Raw genomic sequence first — 16,394 nt, 5'->3', positions numbered from 1 at the left:
TTACACAAGAAAATAAGTTCTAATAATTTACACTTGAACTCATTTTCATTCAAAATTGTTATAACCCAACATGACCACTTACCTTATTATTTGCCTCTAGAACAGAAATTCTTAATCTCTTTTCTGTCCTGGAGTCCTTGGACAAGTAAGTTGATATGGACCCTGTTTCAGAATAATGTTTTTAAATGTAGCAAATAGAATACAAAGGATTAAATCAATTCTACTGATATGCAGTTATCAATTCTTTTCCAAAGGTCAGACTCCAATTTAAGAACTCCTATTCTATATAATTACTAAGAGTCCTTTTAACTCCAAATTTCTATGATCAAGGCTCTCTAGCTTTATAACTTTACTTTTTAATTGTAATTCTTGTTAGTTTTGGGGCTGCAAAAGAACTCAAATTTTAGGGAAAAGATTTTATTTCAGAGGGTTCCTGATGGTTAGTTAGCATCAATTCAAATCCATTTAATATCAATCCTAATATTAGGGGGTAAGAAGTCCTTTTTTAAAAATAAATATTCAACAAAATTCTTGTTAGCAAAACACAAGAGTAAATATATAATAGTCTGGGAGAACTCAATATGAATGATTTAGTAAGATTTACATTCTAAAGTGCTACCCAGTTTATTTTTATATGTTACTACTACTAAGGAGAGTAAGGGTTCCATTCTATGGTTTTATTCCACTAAATACTTATATTTTGAATTGGGTCCCAAATACATCACCTACATATTCATTACAAGTCTATTTTACTGAGTTTTTCCTTTCCACAGCATTCTATGCAATTTTTATCCACCTCCTCCCATAATCCTCCATAAAATAAGTAAACTGAAGAACTTTAGGCTCAATCATTGAATCTTAAAAAAAGGAAAACAGACTCCATATAAATAAAAACTATATAACTATTAACCACATCTAAGAGTTGAATGAGGTAATGGGTTCCCCTGCACTGATATTTTTAAATGAAGTTAAATGATCAACTTTTTGAGAACGTAAAAAAAAAGAATTATTATTGGGTTTCAGGGTGACTTAGAGGGCTTCCAAGATCTTTGTCAACTTAGCAAGTCTGTGATCTGTGATTTCCAATTTCAATTCTTTAGAAACTATAAGATTCCATGATATGTAATTTTATGACATCCCCAGAAAAATATTGGTCTTTTTTAAAATGAACATTTGTTTCTGGAAGATCTTTAGGATCATCAAAAAAAGAACACAGTTTCCCCTAACACAATTGAACCTGCTCTCTTCTTGTTCTTTTACTTTAGGCCCAGTTGCTCACTGTAATTCCTATTTAAGAAATATATACTCGTGAAGGAGCTCTATGGTTTGATCATCTACTTGTACAACATAGTTTGGACAAAGAGCATTCATCAACCCTTTTCCTTTTTTTTCCTGTCTGGTCTTCTAGAATAAACTAAAGGTACTAGAAGGAACCAATATTTGTCCTTCATTTTCCAAAGAAGAGAGGTGATATCATGACATGGACATAAACTTGTTTCAGTGAGGGGGCTGGGCCAAGTCATCAGTCTCACTTTCTCTTCCAGAGTCATCTGGGTCCAGTGGCCAGAACAACTGGAGAGGACCCTGGATGTGAGGTCATCAGGGTTAAATGACTTATTCAAGGTCACAGAGCTATTAGGAGTCAAATGTCTGAGGCCAGTCTCAAATTCCCGTTCTCCTAAATGCAAGGTCAGTGCTCTATCTACTATACCACCGAAAGAACTAAAACAAACTAGTAGTGTCAAAAAAATACTCTACCAACAATGAAATATGTCCCATCTAAAGCCTGTGATACCAAAATGGCTGGAAGTTGTATACAGATAGTAAAAATTCACCTGATTGGTTCAGTGAAAATAGTCCTTTTGTCAGGCAGCCTGATTAACATAATAATACAAAGAAACGGAACATGCTATTTATAATAGAAGGAATAATAATTACTTTCTAGAATAAAGGTGTTTTGTTAAGCCAATAAAGAATTATAAAAAAGTATTATTAGTCCCACATCTCTAACTTATTGACAAGAGAAAAATCAAGCTTATTTCATTAGTTTCCCTAACGTTTTCCATTAGTCATGTTCTCAAATCTGTCTTTAATCTGACCTAAGAGACAACATAACTGGTACAATATTTCAAGTTATAAAGAAAAAAATTAATTTATTAACAAACCCAATCCTTCTACCAATGATAAAATTTAAAATTCCTTCATTGCCAATACTGCAAACCTACCCCATTATATGTAGCTCAGTCAGTAATTACAGCAATAATCAATAAACTAACCAACCATTTGTAGTCCATAGTTAATTTATTAAATTTCCTTTCAAAGAAGTCTACAATTGTAACAGTGAAAGATGCCTATAAACTCAATTACAATATTACTTCATTGTGCCATCAGTTATACCTCCCTTCAATTATCCCTTATATCTTTCACTAACAGGATTTTATTTGCTGAATTAAACTGTTGTGAAGCACTCAACTGTCCCAGTAGATCAAAAAAGCACATGAAATCAATCTGCCTCAATGGTAAATTCATTCTTATATTTACATACCTGTACATAAAATTTCCCTAAAATTTAACTGCTAGTCATTGAGTTGAGGTTTTCTTCCCAGTTAAAATTTGCATACTTTCTTCCTAAAATGATTTTGGAAGCATGGTGCATAATATAATTACTCATTAATTGATTCAATGATAAGAAAAGAAAATCAGGTCAAAAAAATCATGAAGAGGGGGCAGCTAGGTGGTGCAGTGGATAGAGCACCAGTCCTGGAATCAGGAGGACCTGAGTTCAAATGTTACTTCAGACACTTAGTAATTACCTAGCTGTGTGAACTTGGGCAAATCACTTAACCCCACTGCCTTTCAAAAAAAACAAAATAAAAACCATGAAGAAGTCAACAAAGAACAATTTTGGGGTCTGTTTATAGACTTTTCAAATAAATATATTAGTTATTTGGAAGTAAACAAAATGTTGGCAAAGTTTAATGATGATACTATTTGCTTTAAATGGCAAAACCATATCTAGCAAATACAGTTGGACGATTAGGTAACATAACAGCAAATGGAAGACAAACTGGATAGGTTTAAAGTAATACATATTGACAACAAAGATTTTAAACTTGTCATACCTGCTGATAAACTCAAAATTCATGGGATTTGCTCAACCAAAACCTACAGAATCATCATATTTAGCTTGGGGGAATGTCTACACTGATCTTTCATCTGGCTTCTAGAGTGTAGAAATTTTGCTTTACTTCTGAAATCGGAGAAAAAATTGCATTATTTAAAATAACAGCTTCAGGGAAGCTGCCATTTAATTTAAATAAGTGGGAAAAGAAAAGAGAAAGTGAAAGGAATATCAGCCCATATAGACAGCTGGCCAAATGAAGCATTTATTGTAAACAGATTACTTTATTTGACCAGTTCAAATATTACTTTGATGAAGATAATGCTCAGTATTTATATCAAGAGTGTATATATATATATATATATATGAATAAGAAAAATCAGACACACTAAATGTCTTAAAGTACAATATTTAGCCTTAATTTATGCTTATTTTTCTGGAGCCACTGACTTTTCCTATGATGCTAATTTATTGAGTTCTAGCCCTTTTCCTGAAACCTCCATAATTTGCAATCATTTTTTCAGTAATGTGTAGTACATATCCCTGTTATCTGCTGTGAAACTTGCCCTGAATAGTAGCCTAGGATTCCTATACAAGCTCCCAATGAATGCTTAGCACCTTCTTGAGTTCCCCTAAAGCAATTCCATAAAAGAGGTCCCATTAGCAAGGCTTGTGTTTAGTGTTTTTGTAGGTGATTCCTGGCTGAATAATAATAATAATAATTCTTTATATTTATACAGATGCCAAATTAACACTGAGAGAGAATTTTTTTTTAAACGAAAAGACTATTTTGCTTGCCTAGACTGAGGAATACACATAATGACCAGTGTCTTTGCTCAGTCACTTGCAGCAAATTATCTTTCTCTCAACTGAGCAAAATAAAAGGTGTTTTATAAAGTACAATACTGTTAGTTAATATTGTTTATAAATGTCAATTACTTTTATTGTTACTGACAAAGGAACACAAATTTCTAGTTTGCTAATCTTTGTTTTCACTTTCCACTTCTTGCAACAATATCTGTTATTGTCAGAGAAGTATAAAGGAGGTTTTTATTATAAGATTAATGTTAACAAAATAAATTACAGAGAATTGGCATCTTCCTATCTCTAAAACAAACAAAATAATGAAATATATTATCTGCTATCTTATCCAGTGTATAATCAATGGATTTGAGTTTGGGTAGAGTCAACATATCATAATGGAAAATGTATTGGGGCTCAGTTTATGGATTCCAGGGCTTAAATCTTAGCTGTGATACTCACAATTCTGAAACTCCTGACCTCGGCTTCCTCATCAATAAAATGGAAATACACTACTGCATGCTCACAGAATTGTTTTGGAAAACTATGTAACCTTTGAGAAGTGGACATGAAGGTAATATCTTCATTATTATCATCACCATCATTATTAATATTAGAACTATCACTCAGTACTATTTATTTCAGGGAGTTAGTCTCAGGGAGACACCAGGTAATACTGTAAAGACTCAGAGAATGAAAAGAGGAATTCAGCTGTGAATTGGGTTTTTTCCCAACTTTTCTATATACCAAGAAAATAGGATGGAAATGGAAAAACTGACAGATATTAAACAAAATGAAGGAAATACCTTCATATGGTAAGCCAATGGAGTATCAAACTCTCTGTTGCTGTGTTTTATAAGGAATGGCAGAAAAAAACCCTTAACTAGAGACAGGTCAGTTCTTCCACTAACTTGTTATGCTATTTAGAGTGGGTTCTCAACTTTTCCAAGTTAAATGAGATGTCAAAGGTCTTTTCCAAGCTCTAATATTCTTATTCCATATTCTATTTTTAATCTGTGGATAGAGTGGTAGACCTAGAGTTAGGAAAGGCTGAGTTCAAATCTAATTTTGATACTAACTGTGTGTCCCTGGGAAAGTCACTTAACCCTGTTTGCCCCAGTTTCCTCATCTAAAAAATGAACTAGAGAATAAAATGGCAAAGCATTCTATCATCTTTACCCCCCAAAAAAAACCTAAATGGGGTCACAAAGAATCAGACAGGACTGATAAATGACTGAAAAACAACAACAAAAAAAAAATCAGTTTCATTTATACATACTTCATATGTATACAATAATTTACACAATATGCATGTAAACATATAAATATTCATGCACACACACGCATCCAAGCATGCTAATAATACCAGATTAAAACTAATCAAATCCAAATTTTTAGAATGTCAAGAAAATCAAGGGTTAAAGTACACTGAAGAGATGTTTCACCTTCCTCTGAAACACTAGTCAGAAAAGGAAGCTAAATGAAGATAATAACTTGGATTTCTCTTGCTAATTCTGTTGCTCCATTCCCACATACCTCTCCAAAATAAAACCAAATACAATAAATCCTTCATCTGACACAACACTGAAGATAACAGAATATGAAACAATCCACAAAAGAAAAAGACATAGTTAAGTGTCTCAACTCTTAATGAAAGGTTAACTAAAAAGCAGAAGTTAACACACTAAAGTATACTCTTTCCTAAATCCATATTAAAATGTTGGATACTGTTTACAATAAACCAATAAAGAAGCCAAAAGTATACTTATATAGGCATCATTGTTGTCCAAATATTAAAAACAAAAAAGATGAAAGCCAAAAGAATGTTGTGTTAAGGATTTCCAGAAGGGGAGCAAAACAAATTAAAAACTACATTAAAGAAATAATTAACTGTGCTCCTTAAATAATTAGCAATGATCAGGTATTTAGTTTTCAGAATATTTAGGTTCTATATAATTTTTTTCTAATAAAGCATTTCAAAATCTAATTAAAAAATACTTTATGGAGGAATTAAAAAGATGCAATAGTGTCAGAGGAAAAGCCATGATCCCAGTAGTGGAATATTCTAACAACAGTAACTTACAAGAAACTACGCTATAAAAACAGATTGTTGATTAACACAAACTCATAACAAAACGCACATAGCTATCACAATAGTGCTGTAATAACACTTGGCTGCTGAATTCTTTCAATACATTAAATATCTCCTTGGAGACAAAATTACTTTACATTTTCTTAAAAGACAATTTATTACAGCTTTGTTTTCTACTCATTATCTCTTAAAAATATATCTAATGAAGAAAACAAAACAAATTCTAAATAACTTACATAAAATGATACTAATGTGTGATAACAGATTTTGGTTTAATATGCTGGTTATTATTTAACATTATATAACAACCCATTTTCACAACAAAACCCTTAGACAATATAATATTCTGTGTGTCACATAAATCAAATAGCACTGTACACCATTATTATAGAACACATAAAATTAACAGCCCAAGGCTGCTAGCAATTTAAATAATTGATAAGTTTTCAATTAAAAAGGCAACATTTTCAATTCCAATACAAAAATCTGTTTACATTACTGATAAAAATGTATGTTTGTGCTGGCCTGCAGCCAGAAAATGGTTTCATTTAAACCAATGTGGGATACTATTCCAAGATTCAACTCATTCATTATAGTCTCCAGAAATGTAACCCATTTTCTTCTTGACTATGAAATCCTGGCTAAACCAATTCCTAACCTCTTGAGTCAATAATAGTGACTCACATTAGTGTAGCACCTTTTCAGTTTTTATTTGTGTCATACCCATATCTTCATTCTATAGATAGAGAAATGGAAGCTCCAAGAGTCTGACTAGACCATAGCATCACACAGTAAATAAGAAAAATGGGTCCTGAAGAGCAGATCTTTGAAGTCCAGCATATCACTACTGGCTTCAACTTCAGCTTGACCAAAGAAAAGAATTTGTAATGGAATAGTATAGAAAGATCACTAGTCTTAGAAAAAGAAGACTGGAGTCCTTGTTTCAGCTTTAACATTGGCTCTGTTACCCTGGGCAATTCCTTTTAACTTCCAATTTGGTAGATTGAGGATAACACTTGCATTGCATGCTTCCTGGGTTTTCTATGTGGAAATAACTTTGTGATTCATACAGCATTATTCAAATATAAGTGATTAGTATTATGATTCTCTCACTGACCTTCCTTAATGGTACTTGTAAAGGTTAAAGGACTTAAAAATAACTAAGTAGTTTTATGAGGGTTTTTAAAAATAAAGTGGTTATAAATTTATTAAGAAAATATTCAGTATGAAAAACCTGATTAAAAAGAATTATAAAAAGTATCAATAATCACTTTATCTTATGATTCTAATTCTTGTCATGAAAGCATACCAATATACATATGTAACATTAAAAAAACAAATTTATTTACCATTTTTTTTACCATTTTTATTTACCATTATTTTACCATATTATGTATCAATTATATGATACCTTTGTAATCAAGAAGAGGAGACTTATTGGCAGCTCTTTCTTCTCCCTTATTCTATGTTACACACAATTCTGGTTATTATGAGGCTATTATATAGACAAGGCCACTATTTCTCCTAATCTATCACTGTTTAAGAGTTCAAAATGACCATCACTGGAATTTTTCAATGGAAATCCAAACATCTGAACGAATGCAGGGTTAAAATCAAATGAAAAGTGGATTATACTGTCAAGGAAATGTTCTTTGTTTTCATACTTTTATTCAAATCTTCAAGTTAAAGAAAGGGTAATGAGTAGAGGAAAGAAGAGTCAAATTATGGTTTTCCACTCTCATTCAGAATCACAAAAGGAAAAAAATTTCTCTTTCCTTGTCTTGAAATGAAAAATTCTCTTTAGGAAAGATAAGAACTAGTTCCATTAGAGGTACCTTCAGGAATACAGATAACTGCCTGTGTCTAAACTTATTCTAGAACAAGGGAACAACTGAATATGAAATCAAAAGTCTAAAGAATGAACATTAAAGAGAATAGCATAACAGATATAATAAGGACATCACAGTTTGGTCAGTTTGGTCATTTACAGGTAAATACTAATGTTGACAAATAATTAATTTAATCAATATAAATCAATATCCATTAAAATAAGTAAGCAAATCTTTCTGGTTTTGCATTATGAAACTATGCCTAATTGTGTGGCTCTACCAGAGATAAAAAAACAGTAATGTAAACAATGGAATGTGAGAAAACCACAACTTATTTTGTGTTGCTTTGTACTTTATTCTTTTAAAAGCTGTTAAGTTTTCAAAATAGTTAACTCAATGTATTAAAATCAGAGCTAGAACCTTCAGTGGACAGTCCTGCTTTCTGCCTTTCAAGAAAGTGAAGAACCCAATCTTGAATTGTCAATACGCAAAGACTCCCACTGAAGCTAATGGGAAATCAATAGAAAATTGACTTTTCCAATGCTCTGTTAATCATGTCATCTTGCTGGTTCTCATTTTCCCTACTCTAAAATAAACATTTCAGAGGAACCTTTCCTAGTATTTATAGCTTTTATTACAACAAAGCAATGTGGTAATTTTTAGTAAATCTTCCACCAAAATTATAACACCTTGTTACTGGCCAATGAGAGAGGTTTAGGTGAAAAGGATAATCACTGATATAATGCTTTTAATTTTTCACAGTGAATCCATTTATATTGTTGGCAAGGAATGAACAAAGATTAGGAGTTAGGACACGAGTTCTAATTTCAGTTCCTATACTAAATATTCAAACTTGTAATTATTTGACCATTTGCTTCCTTATCTATAAAATAAGATGATCTCTTCAAGCTACAAAATTCTGTGATTCATCTTGTCCTTAAAACAATCCTATGAAGTAAATAAAATAATTTTTTAAAAAATCACTATTGTCGACTGACATATGAAGAAACTGAAACCCAAAGGTTAAGGAAATGTCTAAAATAAAACTGAGGTCTAAGTATAATTCAAGTCTTATAACTCTCATTCCTCTACACTTTCTACTAACCCACACTATGCAAACTTTGAAGGCTATCTCAAATCAGGGCTCAGGCACTTCATTAAGAAAATTTGAACTTTTCAAATTTAGTCCTAGATCTTTAATAATATATCCATCTATCTTATTTATACTCTTTAGTCAAATACAAATGGTAATGCAAATTTTCAGTGACATTCAAAACAAAAAGGATAAGTCATTTCTAGATATAGTCTGTCACATTTATTCAATAAGTAACCTTGGATTCTCTCTTTCTCTCTGGCATGTGAGGCATAAAAACAACAGATAAGTACATCTTTAAATCATGTATGTATATTAAGCCTGCAGCTACAATATGACTGTAGTCTGCTGGAAGGGAAAAAAGAGATCCCCAGTTGAAAGTAGATTTTGAAAAATTTTTTAGAGCCCAGGGGTTCATTTTTAATGAGCCGTTACTTTAAGTACTGCATAAAAAATACAGGAAATTGATAGTCCATTTAGTCTGCACTATACCTAATGCAAAAGTCATTAAGATGCATTATTCTTAATGTTCATGATATGATCAGTAAGTGTACAACTCTTCTGAAAAGTGTTAGGCATACCCTTAACTTTCATGTAAAATTTTTAAACCTTCATATTACATAGGAAAATATGATAAATGCCATGCTTTATCTAGATTTAATATCTTAACAGGCCAGAAGAATAATGTTCTCAGTTATATTAACATTTTAAAAATGTTTCTTATGCATATTATACCTACATATGACAGCATGGCCTTCATTTCTTCATCACTTCTTACAGTAATGCGATCACCATCCTCATCTTCATCTGATTAAAAAGCAACATAAGGTTTCAAATGTAATTTTTGGTAGAGAAAAACATGTATATCTATTAATATCATTTCCAACTGTAATTAGTCTCTTCTAAACTGATAAATAAAACCTCAACACTTTTTTTCTTGGTTCAAAGTAGAATAAGAAACTGCAGAAAATTAAGACTCTATTAGAGGATTAACCAAGCATTAGATAAGAGAATATAAGATATGGAAAGCTCACACATATAAATTATTACACAATAATATATGAAATATTTATGTTACATTTCTTATAATAGTCTTTTAAAATTGAGTCTGTTTAGAATCAGTTCATTTGCTACACAAGAAAAGTCACCTTCTATTTTTAGAGTCTCACCTGTCCCTGTACCAAACATGGTATAGTTTATCTTAGTCCTCTACTTTTTCAAATTTGGATGATTCTTGGCCATTTTCAGAATCAAAATACACACTCTAGATAGATACATAAATACAGATATATAAATGTACATATGTTTCATTAAATAATATAAAATACTATATTTAAATTTAACATTCATTTTTTAAAAATTTTGAGTTCCAAATTCTCTCTCAACACTTCCCTACTTCTTTTTTTTTTTAAGGTTTTTGCAAGGCAAACGGGGTTAAGTGGCTTGCCCAAGGCCACACAGCTAGGCAATTATTAAGTGTCTGAGACCGGATTTGAACCCAGGTACTCCTGACTCCAGGGCTGGTGCTTTATCCACTGTGCCACCTAGCTGCCTCCCTTCCCTTCTTTGTGAGAAGACAAGCAATATGATATCAATTATACATATGAACTCAAAACATTTTTTCATATTAATCATAAAGCAAAAGAAAATACACATATACAAAAAAAGGAAGAAAGAAAAAGAAAGTGAAAAATATGCTTCAATTTACACTCAGAATTAATCAGTTCTTTCTCTAGGGGTATGATCATGGTAGAGATTTTGAAAATAAGATACTTAAAAAGCTTACCTTTGACAGATACTAAAATTAGAACTACATCTTACCACTCTCAAGGAGATTCACAACTAAATGAATATATAGAGTAGGGAATAAGAGAGAATGAGAAGTGAGGGATAACATCTAAGTTGTAGGTCTGAGTGACTGGGAAGATACTGAGACCCTTGAAAGTAAAAGAGAAATCAGGAAAAAAAGAGGTTTTTGGGGAGAAATAAAATGAGTTGCATTTTGGACATAAGATTTCTATGAGACATCCAATTCAAGATGTCTAAGAGATAGCTAGAAGATGTGAGATTGGAGGTCAGGAGAGGTTAGTAATGGTTAAATAGCTCTAATAATCATTTGCATAAAAATGATCTTTGAATACATGGGAGCTAATGAGAACAAGCACTAGAGAATAGTGAAAGAAGTGACCCAGGAGAGACACTGAGGCACACCTATGATTAGCTGACAGAAACTGGATGAAGATCCAACAAAGATCCAACACTTAAGGAGTAGTCAGACAAATAAGAGAACCAGGAGAAAGCAGTAACATCAAAACCTGGTGATGAGAGTATCAAGTAGAAAAGGATGACAAAGTATCAAAAATTTCAGAGAGGTTAAGAAAAATGAAGACTGAGAAAAATCATTAGATTTGACAATGAAGCAATCAATGTTAACTTTTAAGAGAGAGGTTTCAATTAAATAATAAGATCAGACCACAAGTATTTCTACATGACACTTAAATATGACCATGAACTTTGCCCACCTAATGATATGTGCTCAAGTCTTAACAAATGAAAAAGATCTAGTTACTCATAACAAATATATTTCATTTTTGAGAAAGAAGTTGAAGAAATATTACTAACTAGCCATGATCTCAGTTCAGAAGGACTGTGATAGAAATAAAAAGTTACAATGACCAGTCAAGCACTACAGTCAAGTAACATAATCTTGTTGAGTAACATAATCTTGTTGAAAATTTTGAAGTTCAAGGAATCCACAAATTTGCAGAGAGATGAAAATCTATTCCTTTTCTGATTACTGAGAGACTAGGCAACTTGTCAGGGCATAGAATAATAACTAAAAGTGGTAAGGGTCCTATTAAATAATTCATGAAAATAATATATTACCCACAGAATTAGTTGGACACCTAAAGAAACAAGAGAGGCCTTTAAGAAGAAATTTCCAATTATATCTAATCTGAGTTAGACAAACTTACAGAAAGTGATCCTTCTATGAGGAATACATGGCATACAGATACCCAAGGTTAGGATAAGTTGACAGTGTCCTTCCTACCTAAAACTTCATTTCACAGGAAAAAAAAAAGATGATTTATGTGGATTAGAGATAAGGATAATCCATATCATCAACAAATTTAGGATACATATGGAAAGATATAAAAAGAATGAAAACAGAATGAGAAAAGAAAAATAGAAAAGAATGAGAACCACAGACAAGATTTTGTAGGACAATCAAAAAGAGTGGTTCATTATGTACCCAGATAAAATTCAGTTGATGAATTATATCCAGTTCTACTTTACATTATGATGAGTAAAAACAGTATTATATTTATATTTTCTATTTATCTGTTATAACTGTTAGTATTGTTTTATTATTTTTATTCTGTTGAACTATTGTTATTAGCAGATAGTAGTTATTAGTTAATAGTTAATAGTAATTAGTAGTACTGTCAAAGAATACTTTTCAATATGATAGAATTATTGTATATAATAATAGTATGGATTTTATGTATCTTCATATGATTTTTTCAGGAAACTGAAAAAAATTTTGGCTATGGGGAGAAATGTAATAGCAGCTTCAGTGGTCTTTTTTTACCCAAAGACTACAGATATTATGAATGAATTTTTAAGGGGCTATGAAATCTTGAACAGTAAATTTAACTACAATTCCCTAAGAAATCTGAGTTTTCAATATGATATATAAGAAGTCTGAAAGGAGATTACATTTTAAATTTGAGGAGCTAGATGGCACAGGGCCTAGTGTCATTCAGATCTGAATTCAAATGTGGCCTTAGTCATACATTAGCTCTGGGTCTCTGGACAAGTCACTTAATTTCTTATTTACCTTAGTTTCTTCAACTATAAGTGTGGAGTAATAAGAGCACCTACATTAAAGGGATATTGAGTTTCAAAAGGGATAGTTCAGAAAGGTAGCCCAAAGCTTGGCACATTGAGGTGCTATATAAATGCTTATTCCCTTCCTCTACTCGTTTAACTCTTAAACTATAAAGGACAAAATATTAACAATGATGGTTTGGGGGAAAATGTGAGAAGTCAGAAAGAAAGAGGATGATGAAAGAATTTCTTTAAGAGATCGAAATTTAACTGTTACATGGGAAAGAAACAAAAAAATTCTTGAGATTTTGGCTGCAATACAGGGAGCAGATGGTAGGACTCTGCTTAGGAAATGAGAAGTGAGTAATAAAATGGATGGTTAGAGGTGACTCTGTAACCTGTCTCATAATTGAAATGTCTTTGTTTTGTTATTTGTTATCCTGTTAATACATTCTATGATGACTGATCTTGATGTTTATTTAAACCTAGAAGAAAGGGCTTTTCTACATGAAGAAATATGAGCAACTACCTACAGGAAAAGAGAGTTCTCCAACTTAACAATAATATTTAATACTGGGGTAGAACTGAGTTTATAGACTAATTAATGTTCTTAAGCTGAAATTTTGTCATTAATAAAAAAAAATTCTAACATACCATTAAATTGCCTTAGACTTGAGGATAATGGAAATAAATACAAGTCAGGTAATAGGTTAAAGGGTAGTTGCTACCAGGGCAGATCTTGAAGGTGACTGACCCTAAAAACTTTGTAAGATAAAACATTTGTAAAAAAAAAAAAACATTACTGAGGCAAATATATTTATATCTACAGGCCAACTAATCCAAACCTCTCATTTCACAGATGAAAAACAAAAATTCTAAGAGGTTAAGTAATTTTGCCAAAGATCACAAAAGTAAATTCTATAAATAGCAGAATTAAAAGTCAAACTCTGAACTCATTCTTAACAAAATATTCAAAAGCAATGGAGACAAAAAAAAAAGTAATCAAAGATCCAACTAATTATATCATCCCAAGATCATGAGGCTGTCAGTGGGAAAACAAAAAATGGAACTGAGTTGTAAAAATTTCTAATGATCCATTTTAATAGTCAATGACAGTGGAACCATCAAAGGTAGACACTAATCTTTTTTAGAAAAATTGTGAATAGCGCAGTTTTTATTTAAAAAAAACTGTGAAGATAATGTATACCTGTATGCAAATTATTCTTCATGAAAAGAAGAAAAATAATACAAATCCTTTCACAAATAATTTTGTACAGACCACATCTTTAGTCTCAAAAGTGACTGAAAGGAATAAGCAATAAATAGAAAATCTCGTGTTATGTTTAAAAAAAAAGTTGATTCAATCACATAATGTACACATTAAGATCAATAAAGATTCTTTAATAAATGTAACCAGAGAGATAACTTTATTCAATGTATAGCTGATTATTACCATCAAAAAGGCATAAAGCAATGAAATATATATTCTTAAAAAGTGACTGCCATTGTAAGAATTGGAAACTGAGGGGATGTCGATCAATTGAGGGATGGCTTAACAAGTTGTGGTAGGATTGCAATGAAGGATTATTGTGTTATAAGAAATGGTAAATAGGATTTCAGAAAAACCTAGAAAGACTTACAGGGAATGATGCAGAGTTAAATGAGCAGAACAAGGAGAACATTAATACAATAATAGCAATATTGTACGAAGATCAACTGTGAATGACTAGGCTATCCTCAGCAATACAGTGATCCAAGACAATCCCAAAGGACTTTAGATGAAAAATGCTATCTACTTACAGAGAAAGAACTGATGAAATTTTAATATAGAATGAAGAGCACAAATTTTTCACTTTTTTTGTTTCGAGTTTTCTTCCCCAAAAATGATTAATATGGAAATATGTTTTACATGATTGCACATGGATAGCCTATATCAAATCATTTCAGGGAGGAAGGAAAAGAAAAGGGGAAAGATTAAAAATGAATGTTGAAAATTTTTTTTACATTTTTACATTTTTTTTTACAATGGAGGGGGGATAAAATATTTTTTTAAAGTGACTATCACTGTTATCATTGATGTCTCGGAGTCCAAAAGGGAGATGAATTCATAGATCCTTCAGATGCACCTATTTGTGGACATTATTGTGCTATTTTAAGCCCTGGAATATTAGAGAGCCTCCCAAATATACATGATTACTCAAAAAAAAAAACAAACTAGCCTAATAAGCCATATAAGAAAAGCCAAAAGGATTTTTTTAAAAAGTCTACTGTCCAGACTATAATATGCAGTTGTTAGTTCAACAAGCTAGTTTGTTGAGTTAGAACATATATCTAGGACAAGTACAACATAGAATATAATTGGAGTGGTTGTGGGAAATTCTATAATATGAACTCCAAAATAAATGTGATTTTAAGAGAAACAATTAAAAGAAATAAGGCCATAAATACAGTTTTTCTTTGGTCAAATCACATTTTGAGTACTGGTGTTCAATTCTAGGTGCCACTCTTTAGTAAGAAAATAAATGGTAAATGAAACTGAGGAGAATGACCAGGATTATGAAGGGCTTCAAGACCACAATATATAAAGATTGAAGAAAGAAACTATGGAGAAATAAGAACTTGGGAGTGACAGCTATTAAAAGGGCTCACATACAAAGGGAAATAGGCTTGTTATGCCTAAGAGAAGAACTAGAAGCAAAGGGTTGAACTGCAGAGTCAAATTTAGTCTCAATGAAGAATTCCATAAAGGGGAACAGTGAATACAGAGTACAATACAAAAACTCATTGTGTTATTTTTGTTACTTTTAACAAAAAACATTTGATTCAGTAGCACAATGTACAAGTTAAAATCATGCAAGATTCTTTAAGAATGTAATCAAAGAAATAACTTGATTCAATGTCTTTTTTATTATTACCATTGAATAAAGTATAAAAGATTACTTTCCTGTGGGAAGGTGTGGGTTTCTCTCTCTCTCTCTCTCTCTCTCTCTCTCTCTCTCTCTCTCTCTCTCTCTCTCTCTCTCTCAGTCTAGGTCTCCCTCTCTTACCCAGGTTGGAAATTTAACAACTCTCCTCCCCCCATCTTCTGTCCCTTCTCATTTTTATTCCATTTGGTCACACCATGTTGATCTAGACTCAGTGCAGATGCCTGACTGGTTCAACAAGAAGGGGTAGCTCAGCACTCTGAGGCTCAAGCAACTGGGAGCAGAGCTCACAACAGAAATCAGCATGCCCAGCTCTAGAGGCCTTTAAGCAAAGGTTGAATAACCACTTGTCTTGAGAATATTACAAATGGGATCCCTATATTTGTTGAACTAGATAGCCTTGAGATTCCATCCTACTCTGTTCTTTGAATACTTTTTAGCTGTTTGTTTTCTGGTCATAATTAAATTTAAAAGCTAGAGTAGCATGGTATTGTGGATAGAAATCTAGACTCAAAGGCAGGAAAAACTGAGTTTAAATCCTACTTTCAATACATTCTGTCTTCGTGACCCAGGGTAAGTGATAACTCCTGGGTACTCTCTTGAACTCTAAACTTCAGAGAAGATGCCTACCTATTTTGGTAGAGGGAACTTTCTCACTGAGGAATCCTTTCACCAATGAAATCACAAGTCTTGTTTAAATAAA

The 16,394-nt window shown here is 31.9% G+C and overlaps 1 protein-coding gene across 4 annotated transcripts in view; it reads right to left on the bottom strand.

Moving 5' to 3' along the window:
• MAP2K5 (mitogen-activated protein kinase kinase 5) overlaps positions 1-16,394 on the bottom strand; it is a 297,906-nt gene that overhangs the window by 260,686 nt on the left and 20,826 nt on the right. For 3 of the 4 annotated variants that reach the window (XM_074234472.1, XM_074234473.1, XM_074234474.1), the window contains exon 3: positions 9,676-9,743. The exons of the other annotated variant lie outside the window; for it this stretch is intronic. In XM_074234472.1, coding sequence (XP_074090573.1) covers positions 9,676-9,743 — 68 coding nt within the window. The remainder of the gene's footprint in view (positions 1-9,675; positions 9,744-16,394) is intronic. 4 annotated transcript variants of the gene reach the window in all.

This window comes from Macrotis lagotis, chromosome 4, assembly GCF_037893015.1.
Source record: "Macrotis lagotis isolate mMagLag1 chromosome 4, bilby.v1.9.chrom.fasta, whole genome shotgun sequence".
NCBI classification, from domain to species: domain Eukaryota; kingdom Metazoa; phylum Chordata; class Mammalia; order Peramelemorphia; family Peramelidae; genus Macrotis; species Macrotis lagotis.
This window is presented reverse-complemented; position numbering and strand designations above follow the sequence as displayed.